Consider the following 27,721-nt stretch of genomic DNA (forward strand, 5'->3'; position numbering starts at 1 on the left):
TGCATTGGAAAATTAGCCATTTTAACCACATTACTACACTCCTCTGATGGTTTTTCCCTAATATTTGAATCAATTTTTTCTTCTTATTTTTTTTTTTGTCTTCCTTGCAAATTGTATTGATATGAAATACCATAAGTAGAAAGCCAGCCATAGAAGATGAATGTGAGAAGTTGACAAATAGAGCCTGAAAAATGGTACATCTTGATGCAAGGGTCTGTTTGCATTGATTGACAGTCCAAATTTACATATATATTTTTTTTCCTGCAGTCAGTGCATATGACCACTGCATAATGGAGAACTCACTTGAAAATAGAAACTGCATTTTCCTTACCACAAAGGAGACTAAATTTTATCAAAACAAACTGCAAATATGTCTGCCACTCGTATAAGGTTATTAGAAAAATACTCTTCTTTCTCCCTCGTGATTTTCCTCGTTTTGTTAATTTGACCATGCATCTAAAACTACAATGCTTCTCTGCTGGCATCCTTTTTCCTTCTGCCTCCTCTCCCCTTTCCCAGTTTGCTTATTCTTGCCCCCAACTTGAACTATGGATCTAAGTGGTCCAAGCCAACGGGGCCTTGGGGCGATATTTTGTGCCAAAGCCATTATCAATCAATGGGAATGCAAGCGTGGCGCTGTGGCAAAAACAACAAAAGCTTTAGCCAGTCCTGGATACCACTGCTGAATTGCACACACGCAGAGCAGTATTCACTTTGGCGGTCATTGTTTTGTTTGTTTTGTTTTTGCTTTGCTTGGGTTGGCTTTTTGTTAAAAAACCACAAATTTGCGGAGTGGACAGTAGGTGGCTTTCAATAAGCTCATAGGCTGTGATCATTTGCAGATCAAAAGTGATGAGTATTGGGAGCACAATTTACTTGTAAGTTGTCATTGAAGGAGAGTATATCACACTAAAGCTCTGATTCCAGTAAATTCCTCAAGTATTGTAAAGTTTTAGATTGGGCAATTGAGTGAAAATACAACGTGAAAACAATGAGAGCGAGCCTGCTGTAAGTGTGTAGCTACGTGCTGTTGCTGCGTAAAAATTGTTGATATCTTAGTGATATAAAGGCTGCTTAAGGGGGACAGGGGGAATAGTGTTTGCATGGTGTGCTTCATTGTGTAGAATCATGATGTGAGAAAAACTTGTCAGTAAGTGCAGTGGCTTGATGAAATGACTTGGATAATGATGGATAGATGAAGCTGGATTGTGAGAAAATCCTTTTCTTTTGTTATCTTTTTTTTCTCATATGTTTCAAAAGTAAATGATATCATTTTTGTCATTGAGTTTTTATTTGTGTGAGGAATTGCACATTCTGTGTGCAGATATTCACTGTAGCATAGGTAAGGGATTTAATGTTAACCTGTCCAAGTAAGAGAGAAAGGCAAAATCTTAAATTTAGACCTAATCAATCTTTACTTCTGAAATTGAGCTCCATAAAGCTTGTACGAGATTATTTTATTTCATGCCCAGTTTGCTTGTATCAAGTGACGTTGTTCTGGTCTCCGTCTAATGATGTGTATATCACAAATTGATTTGTTTATAGTGAGTGTATTTGTGGCCTGTCCTCATTCTGACAGCCTAATAAAGTTGCCAAAGACTGATGTCCTAATTTTAGAAGTTACAAACTTTCATGCACGTCTAAAGAAAGCTTTCCATTGTCATGTAATTTGTCTCAGTTTTGTCTTGGTTACTGGTAGTTTAAACAATATCCAACAATGTTACAAGTCGGGCCACCACACAGTTTTGAGAAAGCTGGCTTTGAAGCTGAAAGGCAAATCAAGAATGTGGGTATGAAATATAATGGATTAATTCCAAACAGCATAATATAGACTAGTTTCATAAAGTATCAAATGTGTACAATTTCAAAGCATTTCTAGACTTTGAAATTCAAGCCTTTCATATATTTGAACAGATGCCTGATTTCTTTACTTTTCAACCTGATCACCTTAATGTGCAATATTCTTGACTTTATGGTCTCTCAGTCTATCAGAATAATACATGGGGATGGGTCACATTCATGAATTCTTCCCAAGATCTGGATTTGAAGATGCAAAAAAAAAAAAAAAATCATAATGATTAGCTAGATGCCACCCTTTAAAGATGTTGCAAAAAAGGTTGTTCAACCTATCATGAAAAAAAGTGCAACATTTCTGACAGTACATGCAATCCTACTGTAGACTACTGAACCATAAGAGAAGGAACCTAGCATCTTTAACTGCTTGATATGAGTCATGAATTCATGAGACCTGATGACACATTTCATACCAAGCTTGAGTGATTCTGACTCCATTTTTACTTGTGCTTCTTGTACCACCAGGTGTATCAGTCTGCAAGGTGTCTCATATTCTTCATATGCTATCTATCTTTGTTTCACCGTGTCACTGAAAGGGACCCTCTTTCAGTGGAATTATCCTTCCATTATGATTCTCATTCCTTACTTTGTATGGAGATTAGAAACTGATTTCACCAAATCACACCTCGTAGAAGTTTAAGATTCTTTAGCATATTATTTGAAATGAGTCCTTGTTGGTTTCCACTCATGCAGGCAGCGGATACCTTCCAAGAATGTGTACTACTACCGCTGCCCAGACCACAGGAAGAACTATGTCATGTCCTTTGCCTTCTGCTTTGACAAGGAGGAGGACACGTACCAGTTTGCCTACTGCTACCCCTACTCCTACACCCGTCTACAGACCTACCTGGCTGCTGTGGAGAAGCGCCGCCTGCCGTTTGTCAAGCGGGAGCTGCTCTGTCTCAGTGTGGTGAGTATGTGGTGGCATTGTTTGTGTGTGCCTCTGTGTCTTTGTTTCTGTGTGTATGCGGTTGAAGTGATGGTAAAAACTCCTTGTGCTGTAAAGCTTGAACCCTTTGAAGACTAGTCCTGAGACTACTCAGGCAGGTGTCTATGGGAAATGTGTGTTATAGCAAAATCAGCCCTTTCTCAACAGGTTAAGGTATAATGCCTCAAGAGCAGTGTGTACTATGCAAGTGTTGCAAGAAAGGCTTGGTTCTAAAGAACTGCACCGCTAGCTCTTACTTTTTAGATGTACATGTAAGTTGTAATTTATGTTTTATATCATTGTTTTTTCAAAGCAGCACATACTTCAGTAGTCACAGATGCTTGGCTACTTCCCAGCTGCTGCAATTATTGTAGCTTGAGATAGCTGTGAACCTCTTTGTAGAATAGACCCCTGGAATCTCAGTAGATCAAATGTCTGACAGCAGCTAGGTGATCTTGACAAAGTGTAGAAATCATTAAATTAGTCCTGTTAAGCATGAGAGACTATAATGAAAAAGGACATCATCCTTTCATAGCAGAATTGGAAATTACCATGACAGCCAGGTGAGTTCAGTAAAAAAGTGTGCTAGTTTGATGGAATAAATTGAATAATGACGAATGAATAAAACTGTATCATTGCTCTCTTTGTGTGTGTCCTGTATTGGTATTAATTTGAATGTAAGATGATCCAAAGTGCATCCTTAAACTAGCAAGTAAAAAGAGAGAATAGATAATCCAGCAACCTGTAAATGCATCAATCTCTGAGACTGTTTTAGATGAAACATGCATAAATCATAGAAAAGACTTTGAAAGGATGGGATGTGTAGACTGGTAACAGCAAATAGAATGAAGAAAAAAAGCATGTCAAATGCGAGAGAAAGCAGTGTATTGAAAACAATGCATCTATAGACAGCTGGTATATGTAAGATGATGTGATTCAAACTGATGCTAATGAAGTTTTGATGATTTGGTTGGGTGCCATTGATATTGTAAGCCAGAGAGTCAGTGCATAAAGCATTGAATTATGCATGTTTTTATGGCGGCAATGCGTGATTTGCCATAGTCATGCCGTTGATGAGTTGTCGGCAACTGAGAGGGAAATCACCTAACCTTTCAAAAACTTTGCCCAATGTGTATTCAATCGACTACTTGGTGAATTAATAGCCAGTTGAAAATCACAAGGGTTAGTGAAAATTAAACCTGATACACATCGTATTACTTCTACAACTGTCGTAGTGTTTAGTAAGTCATACACTGTAATACGAATTGAAGAGTTAGACTACTGTTACAAATGGAATGCAAGACATCTGGTACTACATTTGTGCAGCATGGTGGCATGTTATTCATTTATTTCCAATCTGACTTGGTGATCATTTCTTCTGTGGGCTGATGAGTACAGGATCAAAGCTTGTCAGTATGTTTAGTAACACTTTAGCCTATATATGTGTTGGTGGATAGGGATGTAAGCAAATGATATCTAATTTCTGTTGTCCATTTGCGTAAGGACATGTATATTTACATAATATTCATTAAGAATGTAAAAATATGCCAGTGATACAGCTAATAAAATAAGGAAAACATGAATTCCAGACAATCAACTTCTGTGATACAGTTTTGGAGATGCCTGCAACCAACCTTTATTTCATATTTGCTGCATTACACAGTAAGTACATATCATGGGGAAAATAACAACAAACAAACTGTTTTTCATGCATTAGTTTTGGCAAACAAAAAAAACAAAACAAAACAAAACCACCAAACAATCATGTCAATGTTCCAGGACATGTATGTGAAGTCAGACATACTGCTTTCCATATTACAATGTATGTTTGCAAATCTGTCACTTAGTTTAATGTGTGGAGTATAAAAGTCATGCTGTTTGTTATCTAACATTCCTCAGCACAGTTTTCTAGGAAGTGCAAATGAAGAGGAAAATTACTCCCAGAAGAAAGAGAATACATTGACCTGATTTAATCACTATGTGTTCAATAGACTGTTTCTGTATTATGTACAGTATACAAATTCTATGCATGCTTTATTCATTGAAGATTGCCTAAATAACAACCACAAAGCTTGCCAGATGCTTACCTTACCTAGCACAGCTAATGAACGCAGAGTGAACTTTAAATTGGAGGGAGCCGATGAATAAGTAGCTTGTTACTGGGCTGTGGGAAAATAAACACCACAAATGTTAATACATTACTGAAGCAGCGTACAGTGGATTGTTGAATGAGGATCTGTGCCATATCGAAGTGTAATGTCATTTTACAGAGAAAAGACTTCGATATTTGACGTTTTAATGTATACTTTGCTTGGTACTATAGTTATGATGCAAGACAGGAATCTGTATGTACACAGTCCCATGTGGTATTATGTATCTGTAGATATTGTCTTGATGACAAAAACAACAACAACAACAACAAACAAACAGAGACAACAAAAATATTATGGTTACGTTCTATTTACCTTGCTTTTGTTTTTTTGAAGATAGTGCTTACCTTTGAGAATACCTCATACTTTTGTTTTTTCTTGTTGTTTTTTTTCTTGTTGTTTTTTGATCCTCAGATTTTGTGTTTTTTAATTTTGGCTTTGTTTTGTGTGCATAAGTTCTGTTTTCTCTGATTGGGATTATTATAACCCATGTCTAGCTGTTGGTCTTTCCCTGAACCCCCTCGCATTCTTTACCACTGGCTGAGCTCCTGTGGCGTCATGGATTAGACCACACTCTCTGTCAATGGGTCTCTGGTTCAAGTGTGCTGACGTCACCAACAGTAGTGCTTTTTATTCTATTTGTGTGGTCCTTGTAGAGTCTATACAGCTGTTGGTCTTACAGCTGTTTGCTTGTGCATATCTTGTTGCTCCTAACTGACCACATGAGATAAATCCGCAAGCTCAACTGCACACATTTCTTGCCACCATTCACTAGAAAAAAACAGATTTAATTCCAGATCCATACTGCTGTTAACCTCTTTTTTAACTGTTCCCTGTTCGTTGTTTGTGCAAAATATTACTCTCCCAGTCATATCCATATTAAAAGTTGGCTGCCACAGAGGTTTTTCACTTGAAACCAGATATAACATTGTGTCCTCTGTGTTTCCGGCCATCCATATGCAAAGGTCAAAAACACTTCAGAAACAATTTAAAAAGTAAGAAAGAGAGAGAGAGAGAGAGAGAGAGAGAGAGAGAGAGTAGGCTACTCACATCTTGCCATATTTTCACCCCAGTGGGGAGTGAGCAATTTCCAATTTGAGAGTTCTCAGCATATCTGAGTGCCATCTGACACGTTTGGTGATGGGGTTAATGGTGAAAGTTGCTCCCAGCGTTAGTCCTTGTAAGTCCCTTGATTGGGGTCAGTACTTAAGTGAATCTGTTATAGTGTGTGTGTGTGTGTGTGTGTGTGTGTGTGTGTGTGTGTGTTGCACTTGTTTGTGCCCTCGTACATGGACCATTTTGGAAGGCACACTGACCATCTATAGCCACGCCCAAACCATGGGCATCACCTGTTACTATTTATTGTAAGTTGAATATATTTAAAGAACTATTTATGAGTCCATCAGGAGTTGGTCCGTATGCTTAGACTAGAGGTATGTATATTGTGTGGTGTATTTGTGTGTGCATTATGATTGATTAGGTTTATATAGAATGTAATTTGCATGCAGTAGTGTGTGAGAAAGAATAATTCTCAGTAATTCTGTGCAAGTGTGAAAAGAGAGTGCAAAATTAACCTAGAGATACAGTGTAAATCAAGTAGGCTGCCTTGTAATTTTTAATTTGATCGAAATGTAGTTTACTCACGAGTAGATCAGTAGATCTAGGTGAGATATGAATGCATTGAATATTAATGTAACTATCCATCCACTCGCCATATATGTGACCTTACACCACAAAACCAACAAAAAGTCACCAGACATGGATTTTTAGTTAAGGGCAGATTCTGATAGAGCAGACTCTAAGCTTTAATATAATGTATAACTCAATTCAAATGGACTCCCCTAACCTACCTAACACACTCTGGAAAAGTGTGACTGAGAAAAGAGGCTCTGAAGTACAGTGTCTATTCAAGTGCTTAATCTTTCACCAAGCCGGCTTACTCTGAGATGAAAGGGACAAAACACAGGATGTCAACCACTGGAGCAACAACAATGAAGGGATTATCAGATTAAGCTGAAATTGAGCATGTTCTATTAACACATTCTGTCCATGATTAGTGCCATCTTTCAAAGCAGTTGCATTTTCCTTTCAAAATTTATTAGACTTGAAAGTGAAGGGTGTGCCAGGGATTTCAACAAATGAAAAAGGGTCTCTAAGACATGTACCTGATCATTTTACTCCCCCCCCCCAAAAAAAAAAGAGAGGGTTGAAGAACTTTCCCATTCGTGTTATGATTTTAAAGAATAATCTAGAAGAAGGATACAATTGTGTAGCTCTCTCAGAAAATATGAAAAAATCAAGATTGACTCGGTTGACCCATTTCACCTCATTTGGGTCCTCACGAAAAATCAAGGGGGCGACTTTTTGTTTGTTTTGTGATGCATGTTCACATATGTGCATTTCATTTCTTTTTATCATCTACAAGTGCTAAACCACAAACAATCTGCAATCACTAGACAGCCTCAATAGCCATTAGATGATGCTGGAGTTGTTTACTGTAGTGCCTGTGATAAATAAATTGAGGTTTACACTTCCGTGAAACAAGGAATGAAAACCAGGAATCATGAATTACTTTCAAGAGGCGGTGATGCGGAGAATTACAAGCTATATTCTTGATTGATGCTGGAAATAAAGCCACGTAGAAAGGATGAATGGGAAAATGGTGCCAAGTAATATATCTGTCTGTCTCTCTGTGGATTCAGCACTGAATGAAAACAGAAATTAGAACACAAGACATTCCAGTCAAGGTGTAAGGTTGGCCGACCCATGAGAGATCAATGCTTTATCTATTTGCAATTGTTTGTAGTCACTTTTAGCAGCTAAGCAAAAGGAAACAATCCAACAAAAACACCGTTACCACTTGGCGCGCAATTACAGTCTATATGATAGTCACTTGATTGGAATAACAGATGTGATATGGAAACCTGAGTCAGAAAACATACAAGCAAACAAACAAACAAACAAAACTAGATTTCATCCCTCTGTCGCTCACTATGGGATCTTGTCTTAAAAATAAAGTCTCTTAGCTCTGTAATTTTTACGATGTACCCATAACAAATGTTTAGAATGAACAGTGGTATTCCACATACAATTGATACAGAGAAATCTATGCAATTTTCTCAAATTTTTCTGCATGTAAACAGATACAGAACCTAATGAATATTGTGGAGTTTTACCACTTGTAATGCAAGTGACTTTTTTGTGATTGTTCAGGGACTATGTGAATGATGAGCAAATCATGTAAACAAGCTCTTTTTATGGCACATATTTTGTTACAGACATCATGAATTTTTATTAACCATTGTTGCATGTTGAGATTATATTCAGTGAAGTGGTTCTTTGCACATGAGTTAATGGTGGGCATGATAGGTTATCCATTTACCCTGAAAGCATGTGGCAAATCATTCAGGGCACATGATGTTTGCCGGCTTTTGTTTCTGTGAGAAACTTAACTAAAACGTCTTGCTCACTCCGCTCAGTTTTTCTTACTATTGTATGAATTGTCTAAGGTGTCAAAACATCAGGCACTACTTTGTAGCCATGCCTGCAAAGCCTTGGTGTTTTGAGATAAGCCTGGGGGGACTTTGCACAAAAGCGATTGATAGGGTATGAATTAGATGTCTGTTTTGTAGCCTCCACCTTTGGCAGGCAATTATGTTCACACCTTACAACATATTAGTTTAATGAGGAACCTAACTGAGCCATACTGTGGGCAAGAAACGCTTCAAATACCCCAGACATGATGTGAAACAAGCAATTTCCATCTCATCTGAAAGATTAATTGAAAATGACAGTGGATGGGTGAATCATATTTTTCTTCCAAATAAAATATTGACAACCCCCACAAGGTTGATTTGATTAAGAGAGCAGTGTCGGTGTGATATCTTTTGATAGTACTGATGTCTGTCACATTCAGACTATGACTGCTGGTACCTATTCCACCATAACAAATATTGTTTGAAATTAACATTTTGTGACTAGTCAGTCTAATTGAAGTGCATTGTTACAGTTTTCTTTAAAGTAGCTTTATCATGTATTGTTACTTTAGACATTGATACAGATGGTGAGTATAAGTTTGTACTTTGCCATTCAGACTTTTGAATTGTTATTTCTCAGAAATGTTGTTAACTTAGTATTCTTAAATCCCAGTATTGAGGAAAATTTACTTTTAAACAAGCCAAATATGTTCTGAATAATTAATCACTCAAATCGTTATTTTTGTCAAATGAAAGACTCTTCGTCAGAGAGGATTTTTCTTTCTTTGTTTGTACAGTCTACTTTGGCATTTTGTTCTGTGTCTACATTGATTTTTCCATAATGAAAACCAAACTTTCTGGTTAGTCCTCAAAACTGGACTCTTCTTAAGATTGATCCTTCATTGGAAAACATTAACAGATTATTCAAGGCAGAACTGTTCCACATTAAAACAGTACTCTTTGCCACTGCCTTTTGTGTCACCCCCCCCCCCCCCACAACATGCTGGCATCACAATGCATAGTCTGGCACTCTGCTGTGTGTCCATCCATTTCCATCAATCTCTTTGTGCACTTCTCAAAAATCTCTGAAAAATGATGTTTTCAATGGTGTCCATAGCATCATTCACAGTGCAAAATAGCGGCATAACAATCACGATCCATATCTGGAGATTTTTTTTTTTTTTTTTGCAAGCGTTCACACGGACTGAAATATCCCACTAATTAAAGCTTACAGTGCGCTTTACACTTCTGTTTTCCCTGTGTTCTTGTGGGTCACAGTGGTATGATGCACACTCCGTTTTCGTGGTGCACATGCTGATGTGCGCTTTGAATGATGGCATATAAAATCTTGAGATTATATGGTCCAGCACTCACACGGTCACCGTGGGGCAAGTTATTCGGACAATTCAGAAATATGTGCAAGATTTCTTGGGATTTGCATTGCGATGCTGATTACGATTATTGCTGGGATTTTTGTATCCACACAGGCAAAAATCTCGAGATTTTGTTCCTGATGCAAATCTTGAGATTTGTATCCCATTGATTTGTCTACTTGTGAATCCCGCTCATATGACCTTGAAAAAGACAATGTGCTTTTATCCTTCCTCCCCTCCCAAAAAAACACAAAACAGAAACAAAAGCTTCCCAGTTGCATTAAACTCCTGCCATGGTATACATTATGCATAAATTGTATTATTACTATTATCATTACAACAATTTTTGAAAATTAGAATTGAAATAATAATATCCCCATGTAATTCCCTCCTTTACTTGTGCTTGTAATAAATTTAGATTAACTTCATTGATGGTACCAGAGGCATTTTTTTTTTTTTGGTTCATCTGTATGTCTGTTCATCAGAACTTTTGTCCTTGATGAGATTTTTGCATACATGATGATTTAAAAGGGTTCTTAGATAGTGCTTGTGACAAAGATTGCAGAAAATATAATTATTATAATTACTGTACTTTTTTTTAACAGAATGATATATCATGTACAAGTCAGGGATCAAAGCAACTATTCCAAAAGATACTTTGTCTACATGAGAACTAAATAATTCTGTGTGGTGTGGTTTATGAATGAGGCATTATATACAGGATGACTGAGAATTCAAGATTTAAGCAAAATACATGATGTTGATCAGTTTTGTTCGCAACCGCCAAAAGGACCCCTCCCCCCTCAAAAAAAGAAGAAAATACAGGGATAAGATATTTTGTTTTGAGATGGTTTATACACGAGGAAAGACTTTTGAAATACACCCTGATGTGTGATAACTTTGCACCACAATTCATGGCAGCAAAGAGCTCCCATGCATGCATAATAGCAACAAGAGCAATAAAGGTAGGAAGTTAGTGGAATGAGAGAGAAAGAGATAGAGGAAACGAAAGGTGAGAGAATTGAAGAAAAAACAAAGGAGGCCCTCTACTAGGGATGCTGAATGTCAAAGCTCATTAGAAAGTCGGCAGTGAAAGGCAGGTGTTATTTGAAAATGTCATCCCTACCGGTTTACCAAGGTGTCTTTCAAGTGCTTACCTGGTGCCCTGTGTGAACTCCCCCGAGACTTCAAAACAAAACTCTCCAGTCAGCTCTGAATATTCAGAGTCACTCCTGAGTGGAACTACAGGTATGAAGATATCTCAAGCCCTGTGGTCCCCAAAGGATGGGACTGGAGACACAAAAGAAAACAAAGATCCTTTGAAAGATACCTTCAACTTAATGCATTTCCTGTCACCCTCCTACATGTCGCTGCATGCCGCAGAGACCCAAGCCATAGAGCTGTCACTGATAAGGTGTGGGATAGCCTGCCCCTATTACTGTTGGTACAGAGCCCCCTCACCCCCCTTTTCACACTTTACCCCCAAAACTTTTGGATTCTGGGTGGAACTGGGCTGGAGGGCAGGTGGTGATAAGGGACCTTAGGAGCACCTTAAAGATGCATGATGGAGGCTGACCCAACGGGTTGCCACGCACACCCCTGCCAAGACAAGTACCCCTCATAGCTATGAGGAATGATCACACACTCCTCTAGCCTCTCGCCTTGGTGGAGCGCTTATTCCAATGTTATCTTCGCCACTATACACGTCTTTGCAGCACTGCCCTAGAGGAGCACTCCCATTCTCTCTCGCTCCTTCACTTTCCCTTTCTTTCCCTTCCTTTCCTTTCTTTTCTTGAAATGGCCTATTTTTGTCGCTTCTTCCGCGCCAAAGTTAAGATCCTCCAGAGCACGGCATCTACCTATAAGCACTTGATTTCTGGTATGAAATAACCGGCATCCATAATTCATCCCTCATGCATTTGCATTGAGCTTGGGCGGCACTTGAGTTCCTGGCAAAGCACATCATAGAGTGTTACCTGCCAGGGGGCACACGTGCGTTACCGCGATGCCCCGTCTCTCCGTATTTCTTGTGCTCCCACCCCCATCCCCCCAGATATTCGTCAGGGTGCCCCCTCAAATGGATTTGCCAACAAATAAAAATCGAATGCCATCAGTTTTTAAACATTCCCAGTCATGAAGTGTGTTACTCTGGTAAACCCTTCCAAAGCCACACTCTGTAGAAGGCATGGGAAGCACAGGGAGTGAGTTAGAAATCAAGAAACAGAAGGGGAAAAAAAATCTTGTTGCTAGAGGCATGGATTTCTTGATGAACTAGAAATGACTTTGCATTTTTGAGGTTGTCTTCCTTACGGGTCTTTCTTGGCAACATTTGCTGATTGCCCTCTGCCAGACATTTTCATTTATTCGTTGTAGGAAATGCCATCAATGTTTTGGGGGCAGTATGATTGATCCACATTTAAACTGTTGGATTTGTTCATTTCCCATTTTCTGTGCGAAAGAGAACTGTGATTCTCCTGTCTGTTTTGGGCACAAACCAGGAAGAAAAAAAAGAAACCCAGAAGCACTTTTATTCTAGAGATATGGTGGCTAGAGGGTACTTCTTATTTTTAGCAGCTATTTTTCATTTTTTCCCATGGTCTGTAATGACAGCATTGACTGCTGCATTTGTCCAATCTTGTACTGCTGTATTCTGTGAATTAGATGATTAATCCAGTGTGCATGGATGATATTCATTTGATACCATTTTTTTTTCTTTGCTCCAACCATTCAACAGTGACATACTGTTATGCATGATATCGTTCATTTTCATCCAGAATTATACATGATTTGTAAGATATGACATAGCAGAAGGGAAACACACACTCACACACACACACACACACTAAAGGAAACACCTATTTACAAACTCTTTAACTGTGCAGAATGGGTTATATAAGGCCTATCAATTGTGAAACTTATATATGATATACAAACTCATATAGAATAGTTTAGATATCTAATATCTTCATTAACAGTAATACTTTGGATACCGAAAGGGGGATGCTGTTCAAAGTGAAGAGTGTTTATTTGTTACCTGTGCAGGAGAAATATTTTTTCTGAATGGAAGCAGTGAAAACTTGTGTGTTGAAAGTCTAGACTTTTGTACCTGTGTATTTAGTTACGGTATTAGCTTTCTCTATTAGTTGCAGGCCACACGCTTGATTATTTTGAAAGTGTGACTTGGTGGTGTAATCCATTGTAACCATTCTCGGCGCTTGCGATACAAATTTTGGACTCGAAACAAGAGAAAGGCCATTGCCCGATAACACGTCTCCACATAGATGGAGTCAAAAGCAAGGGTTTTCAAGAGCTAATCATTGATATGAAACAGAACAGAACTTGGCCAAGTGTCCACTATCCCTTGTCTCTTTTCTGCTCTGCTTTCGCCCAATAAATTAACCATCTGTGATTGAATTGACCCTCATCAATGTGTCGCCAGATTCTTTAGCCACAAATGAACCTCGCCATCACATTTTATTCTCCACATGTACAGTCCCACTCTGTTATTGATTTGCTGTCCAGACTGTACATTTCTTTTATTCTTTTGTTCTTTTTTATTGTGACCTCTTAGGTTGTGTGTGTGTGTGTGTGTGTGTGTGTGTGTGTGTGTGTGTGTGTATGTATGTATGTATATTGGGGATACATTAGTCTGTGTCCAATGGTCTTAGTAGTTGTCAGAAAATAGCTTGTCCTGTGACTCACTTTTCAGACTATTAATAGCCTGTCAAGAAAGAACTTGTTGTACTCAGTGCAATTTTAACATAGACTTGTCAGCAGTACCCCCCAGAGTGCCACATACAGACTGGGCTGATGATGTGGAGCAGGCATGATGTACAGTCTGTATTTAAGAGGTTTTGCTTGTTTAGGAACTTGCAAATTATGTACTTGTTTTGTTCAGTAGCTTGTGCTCCAAATCCAACTCTGTCTGAGGGAACATTGTATGCAAGCAGACAAAACAATGCATAATTCTGATCATTTTGTGGCATACACACAGATCATACATCAGTAGAAATGTGTATGTCTCTATTTCTTGATAACTTATCTATGGATCTATGCAAGCAAATTTATTGTCTGCATGTAGTGTATTACAGGTAGATGTTAAGACACAAGACTCTGCAGGAAAATGTTTAGAGGTGATTTAGATAACACTCAAGTTGCCATTCTGTTTACTTCAAAGGCTTTCTTCCTTAAATCAGCCAAAAGATTATTCATGCAAATAATTCATCTTCCTTAGATGTGAAATCGCACATCAGATTCCTTCCAACAGGGAGTATTTCATTCTTTTTTTTTTTACTGTAGAAAATGATTATGTTATATAGTAATGATCAAAATTAGATGATAGTGTTCTTTAAGTGTTTGTGATTTTTTTTTTTTTTTTTTTTTTTTTTGGGGGGGGGGGGATTTCTTTAGAATAGAATGTATTGAGTATGATGTGTGAATTCCTTCATATTGACCTGTTCCAAGCATCCGTATGTGTAATCCTCTCTCACATCAATAGCTTTGTATAAAGTTTTCAAGAAGCGTTTTGAAAACTTGTGCATAAGTGTGTGTGTGTGTGTGTGTGTGTGTGTTTGTGTGTGTGTGTGTGTGTGTGTGTGTGAGAGAGAGAGAGAGAGAGAGAGAGAGAGAAGGAGGAACATTTTGATTAAACTTACGCTCTACAATGTGTATATCTGTATGTGGTATGGGATGGATTTTTCTCTAAAATGGAAAAAGAAAGTTTTGTGCATGGGACAGTGCAAAAGTCCATTTTATCACTTAAGTGAGCCAGGCAGATAACCTTGGTTGTCTTCAGTTTGTCTGTAGCCTACTGAGTCCAGAAGACAAAATACCTAATTGCTACAATAACCAAGTGAAATAAAGACAGATTTTCCTCTAGTCCTTTTTAGCAATGCATTGTGGGATTGTGCTGAAAGTTGTTTTACTTTATATTTAACACAAAGTTACCCAAAGTCCTTGAAGATTTCTCCTTACCCCACTTAAAGACCCCCCATTAAGTGTACCCACTATGTCGCAGTTGGAATTCTGTTGTGAAAAGGCTTTACTATAATCTTACACATGTTCCTCTTGCTATAACTAGAACTAATCTAACTGCTGCGCCCTTGTCACTCAGCAGTTTTGCATAACCTGTGTGTGTGAGCGCAAATGTCCCTAATGGTTTTTGTTTGTTTAAAATTGTTTTCCCCTTTTTAATTCCTTAAATGAAGGCTCTTTGCGCATTTTTCCACTAATAATTTTTTGTTTTGTTTTTTTTCTGACAAACTTTCTGAAATCCTTGCTTGTGATTGGTTGAGAGCAAACTTGTCTGACAAAACGCTTCATAAATGCCCCCCCCCCCCCCCCCCCACATTCCTGGTTTCTGTCTATAAGTTGATTCTGCTGGGACCTGGTGTATACTAGGTTCCCGGAAGAAATGGGTTAAGGGATCTTTTTCTTTCTACCGCCATGCCGTGGCATAGCACACATTTTCACCCCCTTGTGATCTAATGTGAGTGATTTGCCTTTACCCCAATGAGCTCACTTTGCTTTTCTTTTTCCTGCAATATTGTAAATACAGCAATAAGGCTGATGGTTTGCAGTTAAGACGGACAGAGTAATGATCAGGATACATGATGTGCATTGAGAATGATTTACCCTCCCCCTTTCATTGACATAATGTAGTGATAAACATACTGTGCACTTTGGTTTAGAATAATGTCGATTCCCTAGAGGACCATGCCACAGAAATGTAATAACCTGGTAGTCTGGTAGAGGGAGGGAGGGAGAGAAAGAGAGAAAGAGAGAGAGAAAGAGAGAGAGGAGAGAGTTTCTCCCAATTTTGACCATTGAAAAACAGATATTTTCCCAGTGGTAATATTGTGAGCACTGACAAATTCTACTCATTGCTCCATTGACAGTTAAATAACAATACACACTCTTCTGCAATATAGCCCTTTAATTTTACTGTGTGTGAAATTGTATACATGCAACAAAAGCAAATCCAAGGTACTTCAAAATCAATTGATGGGATACTGAATCAAGGCTTCCAGATAATTTCATGAGCACTGGTTAAATTCACGATTATGGAGCACAGCACTGAATGGAGAAATGTATGTGTGCGCCTCACATTCATGTCGGGATCAGAATCAACATTTTTGCATGTCTTTGAATTTCCGAATAGCACCTGACTCGTGAAATTTGTGAAAATAAAAACCTTGTGAAATATTCAGCGTATACAGTACTCAGTATTCACATGTCATTCTACAAGTAGGACACCCCTGGACAAAACAACATTATATAACCCATTATTTATTTGGTGCACACATACTGTATGTGTATTATGTACAGCATGTGTGTCACTGATATTTTTTAAGGGAAGCAATTTTTTGTGACTGTCAGTTAACCAATATCATTTCACAGCAGGCTTCTTGCACTATGGTATCTCCAGACTGGCTTGATGAAAAACGGGGGAATTTTTGGTAAAAGAAAGATCTAACATATTCCACCACCTGTTTGCAGTATATCCTCCATTGTATAAATAGATACATTTAGATGTTATAGTTGATATTGCTACTAAATAAGATTAAAGGAGAGAGAAAGGGAGAGAGTAAGAGAGAGATAGAGAAATAGATAGAGAGGAGGGGGAAGAGATAGAGAGAGGAGAGAGAGGGAGAGGAGAAGAGAGGGGGAGAGATGGACGGATGGAGAGAGTAAATGCCAACAGGCAAACAGTGAAGGCAGTGCCATTGTAAGGTGCTTATAGTGTTTAAAATGGATGTTGGTCTTTTGGGAATTCATTGATTATGCAAGATACCAGTGCAAAACTGATGTGATTTAATTCTCCACTTTAAAAAGAAAAGGATGATGAGGAAGAAGAAGATAACAGCATAATAAGCAGATTTATCTTTTAAGCCCATCTAGAATATTGGGAGAGGAGACCCCATGTCTGGCGGTCTGGGCTGTGTTTTAATGTACCCCTTTGTCTCTTGGCTCATCACATTTTAACGATGCAAGGTGGAAGATCGTGCAGAGGTGTTAGATGTTTCTTGGTTTGATTTATGGTGGATGGAGTCGGGAGGAGGGGAGTGGGGTTGTGACCGGGTTTTTGAGAGGCATAGGAAGTGAATTGGACCTGATGAGGGGGGAGGAGTTAGCAGTCCAGTTGTCATAGTGACGGCATGAAAATTTTAACTTGTTGTTTTGTGTACCCTCTTTGACCTGAGGAGCCTTGTAGAATAGGATATGAGGCTCCTCTGCTGATGTTGAAATTTTAATGGTTGACGAAGAGCAGGATGCATCATTGTAAAGTCATTGCGAGAAAGCTTCGGATGAGCCATTGATCATATCATATGTGCCAGGCATCTTTGCAAGGAATCGGTGCCCCCTCCCACCCCCACGCACCATACTTTCCCTCTTGTTGTCGGCATGCTGGAATTGGGGATTCCCTTGGGCAGTCTATAAACAAATGCCCCATAGTTTGCCCTTCTATGATATAAATCAGAGCTTACTGTGATGATGGGATGAAATTCATCAAAAACAACCTCAGTTGGGAGTTAGTAAATGTGAACAACTGCAGTACATGTATATGTACGATCAACAGTGTATATTATGGAGTTAGGAAGCGTACAAGACATCCAATCTTTGCTGTGTATGAATGCTGCAAAAGCAAAAAGAAAACAAATCATATTGATGTACATGATAGACTTTATTCAAATCAAGTGCATCACATATGACTAAAGCAATTAAAAAAAGAATCAATTTTGATGGATAGCAACATTGAAATGTGTATGATAAAGATACTAGCTACTGTGGTAGAAGGTCCTTAATTTCAGGCAAGAGAAAATATATGGCGACAAGATATTCCCTGTGAAAAAGCACTGAGCTCTGACTTGCAGAAATCAACGTTTTTGAAAGCATGTTACAAAGGATTCAGTGGTTGAGCATTTGTTTATCACTGAATTGTAGACTGTTGATGTTAGTTGTAAAAACAGGTCAACTCAATACACATGTTTACTGAGTTAATGCCTTTTCCCTCCCAATTGAGTATAGACCTGAAAAGACAGATTTACATCATACGAAGTATGTGCACTCATCATAGTGTGACTATTGCAATTGTAGCCATAGTATGTCAGATGATAAGAGATCTATTTATCTATCTATCTTTCTATCTATCTATCTATCTATCTTTCTATCTATCTATCTATCTATCTATCTATCTATCTATCTATTCATCTACATGTATCTATCTATCTATCTATCTCTCTAACTATCTATCTATCTACCTATCTATCTATTTACCTATTTGTATCTATCTATGATCTATCTATCTAGGATCTATTTATATCTATCTGTATATCTATCTATCTATGATCTATCTATCTAGGATCTATTTATATCTATCTGTATATCTATCTATCTATCTGTCTGTCTAGCTATCTGTCTGTCCAGCTATCTATCTGTCTGTCTGTCTATCTATCTATATATCCATCTATCTATCTGTCTATCTATCTATCTATCTATCTATCTATCTATCAATCTATGTAATAATATTATACATACACACAGTATGTTTTGTTGTTGCTTTTGTTAAACTAAGTGTAAAAGCCTGCAACAAATTGTGTAAATCTCTCTATCAGTAAATGAGGATGGTCTTCTTTTTCTATGAGGTGGCAGGTGTGATATAAAGCGAGATCACTTCAACAGTTTCGTTATCCTGGCTATTGTAAGCAGCACATTAAACATGTGCATATCATTTCATTCCAGTTGAAATGCATACTGTACATGTAGACAACATCAACCCAACAATGGCAAGCAGAGCTATCGTGTTACCAAGCTGCACAAAAACAATTAATTTCCTCTCTTCATCTAATCCTGCCTCAGTCAGTGAATCTACTTAACTCTACATTGTCATAAAAAATCTCATTTATGGCCTCAACCCTGTGCACACAAAGGGCTCTTGTGAATAATGTATCATGGAATTGTGCGGGATATAAATTCGCGAACTAATGAGCTGACATCCGTTAACGAATATTGGAGTTAATTTCCCCAGCACAATGGGAGAAGGAAGAATAAAAGCACCACCTTTCGTTCAGCCGCCGTCGATAAAGGTTAGGTAGTTGCGCAATGCCACTTGAGGGGGATATGAGGTGAACAATTAAATGCTGTAAATCATTTAATGATTATTCTTTTTGTGTTGCCAGCCTTCTTTGTTTTGTTTAGTTTACTTTTTTTAACCTTTGTTCTCCTGTGGGTATCTGCACAACATGGCTGGTGTTAATGAAGCAGCGATATCTCACAGGCACATTGAGTAGACTGTCCAACTGTGATAATTTGTCTGCCTGTAGAAAGTACAGACCCAGGGTACTCCTGTGATTAGTAAGAAATGGTCCATGATAGGAGCGATTTAACAATTACCTGAAGTAAACAAACTTGCATTCTTATCATTGTCTACACTCTTATTTCTGCCGAGTCAAAATTTCAACTCTGAATCCGAGTCAAAAACTTTTCACTCCGATCCGTGTAAATTTAACACCAACCGTGTACTTCTGACTCAAATCCGAGTTATCATTTTGGTTATCGGACTTTTTACGCCTGCGCAGAGTCACATCAGAAATACCCAGCGCGGTGTACATGACATACACGCGCTACAATTGGACAAAACATGTCATGTGTCCTATGTGACGTAGTACCCCCATGGAAAAAAAAAAGGCGTCATTTCTCGACGATCCGCCGCGGCCGTGAGATGTCTTGCAACTTTTTGTCTTCAAGATGGACAATTTTGTGTGCACTTTTCTAGAGGAATGCGGAATGGAGGAATACATAGGAGTTTTTATCGGTGAGTATCCACCTCATTCACAACACTCATATAAATAATTGCCTGAAACATGGTCTAAACAGTCAGTTTTGTTTAGGGCAAAATGAGCTTTCGACACGGACACATTGACTGGTAATGGCGTAGCCGTAGGCGGCCGTACGGTAGCTCGTACCTTTATTGTACGTAGCCCTGGGCTATATGCTATACGTTAGAACCAATCTACAATAGATGTGAACCTACCTAGCTACACCTCCACCGTGCATGCATAAAATACACATAGTACGATCTTGATTGCTAATTCGAGCTACCGTACGGCAGCATACGGCGACCCCATTACCAGTCAATGTGTCCGTGTCGAAAGTTCATTTTGCCCTAAATAAAACTGACTGTTAAGACCATGTTTCAGGCAATTATTTATATGATTGTTGTGAATGAGGTGGGTATTCACCGATGAAAACTTCTATGTATTCCTCCATTCCCATTCCTCTACAAAAGAGCACACCTAATCCGAGTCATTACTACATAAAAATGGGTTACTTACAATGCGGGAAACGACACCGTATCAGAGTGAAATTGTGATCTTTTGATTCGGAAATCCCTGTCATTTTGCTGGAATAGATTGCACCTAACAGACCCCATTTCCGAGTCAAATTTGACACTTTCCGAGTTAATTTGACGCTACAGAAATGACTCAGAAAGTGACTCGGAATCCGAGAGAAATCATCTGACTCGGAAGTCCGAGTAGCTTTCACTCGGAAGGAGTTGACTCCCAGCTGGCGCCATTTCCGAGTCACATTTCACACTTTCCGAGTTATTTTTGACGCCGCAGAAATAAGAGTGTATATTCAAAGTCATCTGGGAACAATTACTTATGTGCAGATGTTATGTGGGACTGAAATACTATTTGGCATGTTTAATCACAATTTCTGCTCAATAAAGAGACCATTAACAATATTTTATTAGTATTGATATCGCTTATCAAGACGTTAAACACATATAGATACAATTTATATTTCTTATTTTCATAGCTCTTTCCCCCCTGAATATATGAGTATAGAGGAGAGATGATTGTTCAAGATTTGACAGTCGAAAGCTTGTGAACAGGTGATAACATGTATAGTCTGATGTAGAATATACGCAGGAGCATTCAAAGGTTTGTATTTGAACAAGAATATTCCTCCTGACACTTAAGTCTGTGTTGCAAGTTTCTAAAGAAAGGTCACTATGTGTTTCTGTTATTAGAAAATGCCATGATATGAATTACCAAAGTGATTCTGAACATATGATATTTATGACATCCTATTAGAATACAATACTGATGCTGGCAAAATACTGGCCAGGTAGATGGGAGCCTTTGGAATATGTGTACTCAAGTTTTGATTGCAATCTTCAGCCAGATGGGATGTGAAGTGATCAATTGGGAACATTAGCAACTATGTGAGGACTAAGAAGAAAGCGTTGCCCAAGCTTTTCAGCCTGTCTCACCTGACATAAGGATAGGAACATTATGCCTGATAAAAATTGTACATTTGCAGGCCAAGGATTTCACGGGAAATACTGCAAAAGAATTCATAAGAAGGTATCTTAATAAAACAACAACTATCAAGGAACATGAATCTAAAAGATCAGAGAGTGATAGAAGGAAAATTATGTGAAGTACCATGACAGAATCTGCCCTGACATCCATGAGCCCAAAGGAAGGTGTTAAGATTTAACTTATTCGCAGAGAGATTGTATACAGGGAAAGAATTTGAGAAAAGCAGATCTTTGAAATATTGCACACCATGATGTATACATGTAGAATACAACAGGTTGAATTGCAAGATGTAATGCATGATAATTAATTTCATGTCTATTTTAGTGTATTGGTCAATTTTGATTTTAGAAGATTGATGGCCTGCTTTATATAGATGTCCGATACTTTTAGATTTACTGCTGGGAAATATTGCATGATTATATGAATAGATTTCATTACACACAAGTTTAAGAGAAAGAAGTGCAAGTGAACAAGATAACGTTTATAGCAAGATATACTGAAAAAAGGGAAGAAGGTTATGGTAGCACCAATGGAATGGAAAAGATAGGGAAATACAGACAGATAAAAGTGGTATTAGCAAGGTTTATGCTCAAATAAGCATATATTGATGACTTAACAATGTACCAATATGAATCTGGAGAATTTGATAGCAAGAATTGAAAAATGAATTAGAAAGAGGAGAGAAAGAGAGAGAGAGATTGAAATAAGAAAGAAAAGAGACAGATAAAGACAGAGAGAGAGAGAAAGACACAGAAAGAGAGAGAGAGAGAGGGAGGGAGAGAGAGAGAGATAGAAAAGGAGAGAGTACTGAGAAGAGAATGAGATACGGTGCTCCGTGAATCAAGCTGCGATTTCTCCAGCCACACAGAGCTTCCTTCCGGGAGAGACTTCCGCCTAATCTCCTTTCTTCCCATGATTGATGCGGGGATCCTACTGATTATAATTAACTGACAAATGAACCTGATCCAACACACTCCCTCCAGTGCACACACACCCAAAGAAAACCAATTTCTCTTTCTTTTTCTCCTCAAAATTATGATGATCTGTAAGGTAGAGACTCTTTATTGATACCAGTTATCCTTTCTGAGTATCAAGGGCTTTAGGTGATATTCAGGGTTTTTACATTACTGGTTCCAGTCCATTTTCTGTGTTCTTTTCTTTAATTCTTTGTCTTTCCTCTCTCTCATATGATAAATGAATCTGTGCATCTACACACAGCCACCTATCGTGTTTAAAAGCTACTCCCTGTTGTAACTTTTACATGTAGGAATTGAAAACATAAGTTGTATGGGTGCAGTGTAATTTATATGGAGATAAACCTGATCAAATCTCTGATAATTCTTGCAGTATATTGCATAGCAGCAACCCATCTTTCAAAACGTTTCATTTGTCAAACTCTTTTGCTATACGTGGTAATTGGCCTGTGAATGTAATAACTCACAAATTATCTTTCTCTGATGTTATAAATCAAGCTCTGCTCACTGATTTTATTTTAATCTACAGTTATGAGATGTACACAGCATCACACAATACAATGAAAAATGTACCTGTGGAGGTTTTCTCTATATGTCATTGCCTCTGCTCCTTAAATGTCAAGTGTGTTGTTAAGGGTTACTCATGTTTCTCTTCAGAGCATAACAGAGGCATAACATAACAAAATGCATCACTCCGAGGGACCTGCTGTATATGCTATCCTGGTGCTCAGCAGAAATCTCTGCAGTCCTTGATAACTTTGGTTGCTAGGCAACTTCTGTGATAATTTCTTTAGAAAAACCAAAAACCAAAATGCTTCTTGTGAGAAGTTACAAGCTTCAAGGTGTCAAATGAATACAGATGTTTTGGAAAGGTCACGTCATGGACAGAGTAGAGCATTCATGACACAAAGAGCTGATCACCTGACTTTTCTCCCCCTCTCCCCCCCCCCCCCCCACCACACACACAGACTCACGCCATTGCCTTATATTTTTGTCCTTGTTTTTTTTTTTTTTTTTTTAACTAGACAAGTTTTGTGAATGACTTGTTTCCATAAGTAAGTCTTGATATGACAGGGCTGCAAACATAAAAGACGGAGGATGGTGATCTGTCCTGATGACAGGTTCCACCTGTACGACTCACACTGTGCCGTTCTGCGGATATCCTGTCCTATTCTGAGGGCCATTATCCCACAAAATGTGCATGCCCCAACAACAATACACAGGACAGGTGCCGCGGCGTTGCATAGCACTCATTCGCCAATCCAGCCATGTTTTGTTTTGTCTCGCTCGGATCATTGCGGAGGATGGAGGAAAGAGTGCATTGACTCCACACTCAGTCTTTCACTTCATCTCTTGTTCCATCACACGTCTGTATGTGTGTGTGTGTGTGTGTGTGTGTGTGTGAAGGAGAGAGAGAGAGAAGAGAGAGTGAGTTGGAGGGGGAGGCGGGAGAAGGAGATGGAAGGGGAGAGGAAGAAAAAGTATGAAAGGAAGAGTAACAGAGGTATTTTGTTTTATCATGTGTGTGTATATTTGTGTGTCTGTCACTCTATCTCTTTCTCTCTCTATGTACCATGAATATCTGTATCTCTCCATCTCCATATATCTCTGGAGATCATTGGTAGATACTGGCCTATTTCACTGGAATCACATGACTAGCTGGCATCAAGATGATGGCAATATAAAGTGACTGCCAGCATCTTAGTGACATCTGGAGATAAGATAAATCCTGCTCCCTTATCTCTGTCCAGCAATAGATTAGTGAAGAGAGAGAGAGAGCATAGATAGATAGATAGATGCATTGATAGATAGATAGATAGAGAAATAAAGATGCTTGAGAGAAGCATACAAAACTTATTCAACTCTGTGTTTGATTTATGGAGTGAAGGATTAATTATAAAGGATTGATTTTCCCTTTTCTGAGGGGATTTACATGTGAAGAGCTACAGAAAAGGAGACATGTGGGGAATGTATAGCCATATTGTATCTGACTGTGGTATGAATATACATATTTGATGTACATTTTATTTGAGGAGCAGATTGCTGTAGAGTGACAATATGCTTCCTCTCATAGAAAGATTGATGACCCAACTATTCTGCTTTCCCCAGTGACTGCTAGTATGAGCAAGAGATAAGAAACTGACAAGTAATGCTGTGAAAAGTCATCTGAATATTGTTCACAAAATTATGATGACTCTTTTTTTCTTTTTTGTTCTTTGCACAGCCAAATTTCGTAAGTCATATGTCGTTCCTGTCTGTCTTACTGACAGCAATCATTTCTCTGTAAAATTTCCAGATTGTTTAGAGGTACCAATATTTACTGCTATTGTCCCAATGTACAACCAAATTCCCTAAGTCATAATATGTCATTCCTGTTCTTCTTACTGACAGCAATTATTTCTCTCTAAAATTTGTAGATTGTTTAGATGGACCAATATGTACTGCTTGTGTCCCAATGTACACAAAGACAGATAAACACTTTTTGAAGTAGATTTTGCTTTTGAATGATCTATATGTCGATGTCTTTTCAGCTGAAAAGGCATTCACAATTCAGTCAGTACATTGATATATTAGGAAGCATCTAGGGTTTTGGACATAAAAATGCAATTCCTGAGTTATTTGCACTTTCCATGCAAGACATGATTTAAGACTGGCTGTTGTACAATGTGGACCAACTGTGATGACTTTGAAGTGCACTTGCATTTGATACACTGTTGTCGATTGATATCTTGTGCAAAAAAAAGGAGAGAAAATCTGCGGACTGCTGATATTATACACTTGGGTGCATGCAGTCAAGAAGAAGAAGAAGAAGAAGAAGAAGAAGAAGAAGAAGAAGAAGAAGAAGAAGAAGAAGAAGAAGAAGAAGAAGAAGAAGAAGAAGAAGAAGAAGAAGAAGAAGAAGAAGAAGAAGAAGAAGAAGAAGAAGAAGAAGAAGAAGAAGAAGAAGAAGAAGAAGAAGAAGAAGAAGAAGAAGAAGAAGAAGAAGAAGAAGAAGAAGAAGAAGAAGAAGAAGAAGAAACAACCCTGAAATTGTTTTCAAAGAAAGTGGCACGATGAACTTGAACAAATATCGTGAACTACTGAACTTAAAAATGTTGGAATTTCGGAGCTTGGGTATTTATTCCAAGTCCATCGTGTACTTGGGTATTTATTCCAAGTCCATCGTGTCACTGCCAGCAGCCAGGGATAACCTGATGGTAGTGTCACTGCCCAGAAAGCAGTAGATGACTGGTTTGAGTCCCGTGGTTCCTTTTTTTTTCCTCCGACATGTTTGTTAAAACTATAGATCAGCAGTTGCGATCTTACTAATTTCATTCATAGAGGCAGACAAATTGAAGAAAACTCAAACCTCAACCTTCACCCGTCTGCTTAATTGTCTCTTGCTTTCATGATTTTCAGTGCCATACATTTCACATTTATGATAATGTTTAAGAATTTAGATTGATGGATGTTGTAGTAATATATGCCCCAATATCATCATCCAGTATGGTTAAAGGATGTCATCTAGATCAAAAACTGAATGTGGTTGTACAAAGCTGTCTACAGTCTTCAAAACAAAGGTGGATTACAGCATACCATTGAGACTTTGGAGAAAGCAGTACTGATGGGACACTGTTCTGTCGTTGCTTGACCAGTTCTCTTCATTGATAATCACATTATTAGCCAGCTGCAGAGGATGTCCCTTAATTGATGGAAAATATGAGAGTTACTGTCATTGACTCAATAGGCTTTTTAATTTCAGCTGACTACTCTAGTGGAGCTCGCAATGAATGCTGAAGTTCATTATCCATGAAATTAGCCCCTTTCCCATATCGATGTCACAACCTCGCCTTGTCAGACGTGTAGTGCACTGAGCATGGGACAGGCAGGCAAGAGCACTATGAAATGATGATACCGTTGAGGAGAATTGAGGGATAAAATGTGGAATGTCCAACCAAATGTGACGAGTTCGACAGCTGCTGGTAAATGAGGTGAAAAAAGTAGAGCAAAGAAAAAAAAATGAATAAAAGAGACAAAGACAGAGAAAGTATGAAATTAATAGAGAAAAAATGGGAAGCCTAGTTATAATAACTAAATCAATTTCTATGATACTTGCAATTTACTACTGTAAAGGACATTTAAATAGTAAAACGTCATTCATTGAGAGAATCAATATCATTGTGAATCAATGGGAGAAAAAACAATGTGTACCCTCACAGAAAGGTCAAGAGAGAGGCAGTCATGTTTGAAAAATAAAGTCAGGCTTGGCATGGCACAGAGAGAGAAAGAGAAAAAGGCAAAGATCAGGTTCCAAGGGCTGATCAAATGTGGCATTCAAACTTCTGATAATTTCAGGTTGATTTAAAGCACCTTTGTATAGTAAGCATTATCCAAATTGTTCTATAAGACTATATGTATATTTTTATTATAAATGTAGTGAATGTATGCATCTACACATCAATCTGCTTGGTTAAAATTCGTATGGATGAGAGAAATGGCAATTTTGTGTATTGAATAAAGTTTGATTTTGTTTGTGTGTGTACATAGATCACCTGCATTTAAATGATATCTTTACAAGATTTGTAATATTTACTTGCTATTCCATCTGAAAGAAAGTCAAGAAGTTTATGATTGTAAGGAATATTTTTCTCTTGTGTGAAAAGAGAGAAGAGCGAGACACTGAAATAGAAAATAAGAAACAAAACAAAACTATAATGTACTTTAAAACTTGCGAAAAAAAACAATGAAAAGAGGATGGTAAATGCAGATTTTTTTTCTTTGTATTTGAGTGATAATATTATTTATATATGCAATGTATACAGCGCTTTTATAACATCTATATGTACGTGTTGTGCACATTATTACACAAGCTGGGTCAAGAGTTGGCCTTTCTGAATCAATGTGAGAAAATTGTCCAAACACAGAGGAACAAAGAGAGACAGACCAGGGAGAGAGAGATACAGAGAAAGAAGGATAGAGAGAGAGAGAGAGAGAGGGAGGGAGAGGGAGAGATGGAGCGAGAAGAAGAGTCATTGGGAGATAATGAATTAAGTGCTGGGGTGTGGGTGCACACAGTGGGAGGGCCAGTGGAGCGTAAGGGGCTGAGTGTGGGTGCTCACGGAGCTGTGACCACGCTCCGTGTTTGCCTTGCCAAGCTTGTGCGAAGCTCCGTGACCGACGCATGTCTATCTCCTGCGATCACACACTGAAAGACAAGGAGGGGGAAAAAAATACCAGAGCTAACCATAAACACCAAAAGTGAAAGAAAGGGAAGAGCTGGTCAGACAGGGGGTATGATGATGCTGGGTGAGAAGGCCTGGGGGATGGAAGAAAAAGCTGTCATACTCAGAAGTATGATGAATGTCGTTTGGATTGGCTCTGATTTTGACAGATGTGACTTGTCTGTCACCTATTCAGGCTGTGCATGGACTGTTGCTTTGCTTATGAGCATGGAAGACTAGCATGACAATGGCTGATTGTCAACAGCATTTGATAGCATGCTTCCTTACAAAGCACACACATTTGTTTTAAAGGGAAGTGCTCTGCCAAGAGAAAGTAATAGACAAAGCAAAAGGCATAATGAAAATGTTAGAAATATGATACAAAGGCAAGAAAGACATGGCTGTTATATAGACAGGCCATCTGAACTCAGTAGG

General features: G+C 38.3%; 1 protein-coding gene across 1 annotated transcript in view; it reads left to right on the top strand.

Moving 5' to 3' along the window:
• Nucleotides 1-27,721, top strand: part of LOC139729807 (cytosolic carboxypeptidase 6-like) — a 100,864-nt gene that overhangs the window by 15,247 nt on the left and 57,896 nt on the right. Inside the window, exon 5 of the mRNA XM_071640737.1 lies at nucleotides 2,548-2,764. Within this exon, the coding sequence (XP_071496838.1) occupies nucleotides 2,548-2,764 (217 nt within the window). The remainder of the gene's footprint in view (nucleotides 1-2,547; nucleotides 2,765-27,721) is intronic.

This window comes from Diadema antillarum, unplaced genomic scaffold, assembly GCF_040938485.1.
Source record: "Diadema antillarum isolate AM-2024a unplaced genomic scaffold, OU_Dant_1.0 seq00000264_RagTag, whole genome shotgun sequence".
Taxonomy (NCBI): domain Eukaryota; kingdom Metazoa; phylum Echinodermata; class Echinoidea; order Diadematoida; family Diadematidae; genus Diadema; species Diadema antillarum.